The sequence below is a fragment of the Lathyrus oleraceus genome, chromosome 7 (assembly GCF_024323335.1).
Source record: "Lathyrus oleraceus cultivar Zhongwan6 chromosome 7, CAAS_Psat_ZW6_1.0, whole genome shotgun sequence".
Classification (NCBI taxonomy): Eukaryota; Viridiplantae; Streptophyta; class Magnoliopsida; order Fabales; family Fabaceae; genus Lathyrus; species Lathyrus oleraceus.
This window is the reverse complement of record NC_066585.1, coordinates 35,418,886-35,424,734: the sequence shown is the minus strand read 5'-3', so window position 1 is coordinate 35,424,734 and position 5,849 is coordinate 35,418,886. Positions and strand designations below refer to the sequence as shown.

Sequence of the window (5,849 nt, the reverse complement as noted above, 5' to 3'; positions counted from 1 at the left end):
TCGAGGAATAAGTGGTCTAAGAATTCAATAGTGGTGGCACAAAAAGATGCCAAAATAAATAGTTGAGCTGCACTTATATTCAGTTTACACAACTACACTATTCAAAATTCAAAAACACTTACACTTCCGTTATTGACTAAACTCATCCTTGCAGAAGAAAGTTCCATAAGATACAACAATTTAACATCAATCTAGCCCAATACCAAACCAGAATGACTAAAATATAGCTATGATCCTCCACCCAAAATGTATAGGATCATATCATTAGTACCTTTGAAGAAAATTGACTTTCATCCCATCAAATCATACTGTTTATTCCCAATTAGGATCTTGAGAGGGACACTCGGTACTCACTCACAGGAACTCGTGCAATCGGATAGCATGGAAATGAATTTGAACCGAAATAAGCCTTGCCATTTCATAACCAAGTCTGAAAGGGTGGCAATTCTAGCTGTATTATATTAAAGCAGAGACTGGTTCATATCCATCTGCCTCAATTGCGTCTACCATAGATAGGTCGCCTGTCCTTGCAATTTTACCGTTGTCCTGATATTTAAGATGAAAAAGAAAGGTCCATTCATGTCATTTCAGAGTATAAACATTGCATTCAATTTTTCATACAAGGTTTATAACGGAGATTGTGCTTCCCTTACGTGTCATTTCAACACGATAAAATCATGTGAATGCATCTCAACCATGTACCTTAATAAAAGAAAATCAATGGTGTAGAAATAAAATTGCAAGTTAGTTGAAAGTAGTGTTTCCCAATTCATGCTATGGTCGCATTTAGAAAAATACATGTCGAGACGAATTCACATAATGTGGTCATGTTAAAATAACTTGCGAAATAAGATAAAACAATAATTTACCAGAAGGCTAATAAATGAGCAATAGAGTATGTTTGTTTCCAAAGATATTAACAGGAATGATATATATTTATATCTAAAGCACAAAGATATATGTTTATTTCCAAACTCTTGAAAAAACAAATTAAACTTAGCTAGCACAAAATCTATGGGTCCCAATTCAGCATCCAAACTTAATACTATTGTATTAAGTTACCAGTTCAACTACTTTCTTTAGGAAATCTCCTTCAAATACATCCCTCAATTGAATATTTCAGATTTACTCCGCTCATGTCTTCACGATCTTTAGACCTTTATTCCCAACTTGTAAGCTCAAAAACAATTCGCGTATTTAATGACATGCTTTTAACTACTAAAATCTCCCTACCAAATTTTCTTTATAGTATCCGAGTGATCATTTGAAAAAGGTGGAGGAGAATGAGAATTGGAGAAAGAATGTGATAAGACTAGCAGTATAACTTCATTCATCAAAATTCATCTGCCAAACAATTATTATATGCGTAGTTCCTTTTAGGATTCTGTTACGAGGACTTATAATCTGCTAGGTGGGGTTATCGGCATTTCGTTACTAGGACCAGAGATAGACTATTTACCTCAAAATCTCTCTAAATCGTGTGGCCTGTAGTTTTCCTTAATCTTCTTATTCCTCTAATTATTAGACTATCATTCATCTCCTTACTTTTACTTCTACAAGTCTTCTCATATATGCCCAAACCACCTACACTATGAGATTCTAATCCTCTCAACTACAGTATACGTGTTATCCAATTTTCTAATACGCCCAAATCATTTATCGTTTTCATCCACCCTACATGAATCCTATGGTTGACTTTTCTTGTTATCTCCACATAACTCAATATAACGGATCTTTAGATACTTAAAATATGTTGATTACAATTACAATGTCAAAAGGAAATTAGTAAGCTTTTTGGAATAAGAACCTTCTCATAAGATGCAAGTATATGCCTCTAATAGTTATCCAACAATCTATAGAAGCTTTTAGGGGAAATTTTACTTTTCAGTTTAATCATAAATTTTCCGCTCAACCTTTGCTCGAACTGAGTACACTCACAAATGTAAAGCAGTGTCAACTCCTAAAAACTAAGCACCTAAACTTCATTTTCCTCAAAACTAAATCGGAGGAAGGAAAACTATCCCCTCTCTGTTCACCAAACCTAAAGTGAGAAACCGAACAATCGCTTTCAAGTCCAAAACTTGGAATACATTAAAGATCAGTTGCAAGTTTGTAACTTACCATAACATGGACATGGGAAGGTTTCAAAAGATCAAGAATCCGCCGATAGTGAGTAATCATCAACAAAGAATTCTCGGGGGTAAGAATTTTATTAACTGCACTTGCCACATCCCTGAGTGCATCAACATCCAATCCCGAATCAATTTCGTCCAAAATAGCCAAATCTGCCCCCAAAACAGCAAGCTGCAAGATTTCATTGCGTTTTCGTTCACCTCCACTAAATCCTTCATTGACATTCCTATTGAGAAAGTCAGGCTTCATGTTCACAAGTTGTAGTTTCTCCATCAGATAAGAAAAACACTGCAAACCACAAACACATCAGCCTGTTAAAAACCATAAATAAGGGCAACAATTTTGAAAAAAGTCCCCAACTGCAATTCAGTCGCGAAATCAAGGTTTTTGATAAATGCCAGACTACAATTAAGGCCGCGTAAACTTTATGTAATACCGATTCTTCACAATATCAAGGATTGTGAGGCAAAGGCAACTAAAATTAAAACCTATCCGCAACTAATATCATGGACGCGACATCAAAATTTTGGATATCTATACTGCCGTGATTAAGGGTGTACATGTTTGATTCTACAATGGCAAAAATTGATTTTGTAGAATTAATTTTAGTTAAAAGTAAGTTTAAAGATGGATAATATATTTGGTTTCACGGTTGAAGCACTTAAAATTGATTCAGAATGAGTAAAATTGATTATGACATGTTTTTAGTTGATCTCAAATAGAGTTGATTCTGCTTTTCATAATTAATTGTAATTGAATCTAGGATTTGTAGCTTTTGAATCTAAACTGATTTTGTTCAACTCACTTTAACAAGAACTTATCCAAACATAAATCACTTTATCTTCATCACACTTTTAACCAGAATCAATTTTTTTCCTACCGCAGAACCAGAACCAAACCCAACTCATGCTTATATTTGGAGTTAAGCAATAAATTGGAGGAGCTACAAACCCTAGCTTCACATAAGAATCAATTCTACATAGTAACTCCAAACATACCAAAATCAATTTGAAGTCTTCATAATCACATTTGAAAGCAATTATCCACAATATTAAGGATTAAGACGCGGTGGCCAACCGTGATTCAAAATCTTGACGATAAATAAATAAAATCAACAGATAACGAACCTCAAGGGGTCCAAGTTCAGGGAGACCAAGTTTTTTCCTCCTGGCATTATAAGCCATAACAAGAAATTGATCATTCGAAACCCCCGGAATCGCAACCGGAGATTGAAAGCTCATGAAAAGACCTTCAAGCGCTCTTTCCTCCGGTTCCATTTCAAGCAAATTCCCCCCTTTGAACACAACACTCCCACCAGTGACTTCATAATCTGGATGACCAACAAGAACCTTAGCGAAAGTGCTTTTTCCAGAACCGTTTTTCCCCATGATAGCGTGAACCTCGCCTCTGTTGACAGTGAGATTAACGCCTTTGAGAATTTCGAGATTGGATTCTACGATTTTGGCTCTTAGATCATTGACTTGAAGGAGAGGAATCTCGGTGCTCGCCGTCGCCGCCGCGACGCAAGGGAAATTGCGGCGAGTTTGGGTTTTGAGAGAAAAACGGAATTGAAATGGAAGAGATAGCGATAGTGATGATGATGATGAAATAGCCATCACTACTACTACGCTGTTCTGCGCTAAAACAAATAGATAGTTTTTTTTTTTTGGTTACTTTCTCTCCTCTTTGAAAAGTTTTAATTCTCACCGATATTTTATTAAGCGATTTTTATACGTCAATTTAGTATTTTAATTAAAAAAAATCATAAGAATAATTGTCTATGTCATTACAAAATTTAGAATTAATGTTTTTTTTATTAAATAAAATTTAATAGTTATTTGACAAATGAAACACGAGGTAGATTGATTTCAATTATAGTTGATGTCTCACTTAAATAATCTTTTCGTTGATATATCCATGATGTAGAAGTAAATAATTTGATGTTTTATATAAAATGTATGAAGAAGAAGTCTTACTCCCTTATTCTACTTTGACTCTTTCAACACATGAAATCACTGCATTCCTTTCAAAATCATGTTTGTTTGCCCAAATTCAAATAAATTTAATATGAATTTATTTCAAACTAATTCTCTTTCTTTTCAACAATCAGTGACCAACTCTTTGGTATATCGAGAAATAAAAAAATTCAAATCCCACAACTATATGAGACACATTTGGATTCCTAACTGTTGGAGCACATGATTAAAGATGAAGATGAAGAGAGAGAAAATAGATCTAACTAACTTTGGGAGAGAAACTCTATTAATTACGTTCACACTCAAATTCTGTTACACGTTTGATTTATATACATAAACAATAATGTCACATAGACAAAAATGTCAACCTACACTAGTTAGGTTAAGCTTAACAAAAACTAATACTACAACCCAGAAGCTAAAACACTTCTAGAACAGCAACCTCAGAAGCTTCTACTTCTGAGTCTGAACACTGCTTCTGAATATGAATTACTTCTAGCATCATCCCTTAATTTATATTCAACTAATTAAATTCTACAACACTAATTTCATCCCTTAGATGGATAAAGTGTTCAGTCTTGATAGTTTTAGTCAGCACATCTGCAAGTTGCTTCTCAGTACTATAGTGTACAACTTCTAGCATTCCATCATGAACCTGATTCCTTAGAAAATGAAACTTTGTGTCAATATGCTTGTTTTTTCAATGCAACCCTGGCTTCTTGGCAAGACTTATGGTTGATTTATTGTCAATCATCAGCTTCATAGGCTTGTTTACTTTTATCTTTAGATCCTGCAACAAATTCATACGCCAAATAGCTGGACACGTAGACAAAGCACGTGTAATATACTCAGCTTCACAGGTTGACAATGCAACAATTAGTTGCTTATTGGAGCACCAAGAGATATGATCTCCCAGATACTTGAAGAAATATCCAGAAGTACTTCTTTTTCAACTCTATCTCTACACCAATTAGAATATGAATAACACATCAGTTCTGACTCAGAATTAACACTGGAAGGGAATAACACTCGATACTTCAGAGTCTCCTTAATATACCTCGGAATCCTGATAACAACTTGGTAATGTGACCACTTTGGTTTGTTCATAAACCTACTTACTATTCCAACTGCATAACAGATGACATGTCTAATGTTACAGAGATATCTCAATGAGTCAACCAACTGTTTAAAAGTTGTAGCATCTACATTTTCAGCCTCAACATTAAAATCCAACTTGTGATTCATTTCAGCATGTGTGATTGTAGTCTTGCAATTTTTCAGCTAGAATCTCTTCAGAAGTTCAAGTTCATACATCAGTTGATGCAAAATGATACCCTTCCCAGAGTACAACATCTCCATCCCTAGAAAATATACCATATTTCTCATATCACTCATCTCAAACTCATTCATCATCACCTTCTTGAACTTCATTATCTCATTTGAACAACTTCATGTCAACAATATGTCATCAGCATAAAGACAAACCATAATCATATTGCCTTAAGAAGTATGTTGAACATAAACGCCATACTCCATCTCACACTTTCTGAATCCTATGAGCTTGAAAAGTGAATCAAATTTTCAGATTCCAAGCTCTATGAGCATGTTTCAGTCCATACAACGCTTTATGTAACTTGTACACCATCCCTTCCTGATTCTTTTTCATAAATCCAGGAGATTGTGACACATATACCTCTTCTTGCAATAGAGCATTCAGAAATGCATATTTCACATCCAGAT

General features: G+C 34.6%; 1 protein-coding gene across 1 annotated transcript; it reads right to left on the bottom strand.

The window, feature by feature from the left end:
• On the bottom strand, positions 1–3,833 carry LOC127108451 (ABC transporter I family member 6, chloroplastic). Its single transcript, XM_051045919.1, has 3 exons — positions 3,261–3,833; positions 2,122–2,421; positions 1–546 (listed from the first exon to the last, which is right to left on the bottom strand). The coding sequence occupies exons 1-3, from the start codon at positions 3,747–3,749 to the stop codon at positions 457–459; spliced, it is 879 nt and encodes a 292-aa protein (XP_050901876.1). The 5' UTR covers positions 3,750–3,833; the 3' UTR covers positions 1–456.
• Between the last annotated feature and the right edge of the window lie 2,016 nt (positions 3,834–5,849).

Excerpts from the sequence above, each read along its gene's own strand:
- LOC127108451 (XM_051045919.1), bottom strand. The coding sequence starts at position 3,749 with ATGGCTATTTCATCATCATCATCACTATCGCTATCTCTTCCATTTCAA. Across the intron at positions 2,422-3,260 it reads CTGAACTTGGACCCCTTGAG|TGTTTTTCTTATCTGATGGA; the intron begins GTTCGTTATCTG and ends TGTGGTTTGCAG. Across the intron at positions 547-2,121 it reads CTTCCCATGTCCATGTTATG|GACAACGGTAAAATTGCAAG; the intron begins GTAAGTTACAAA and ends CTTAAATATCAG.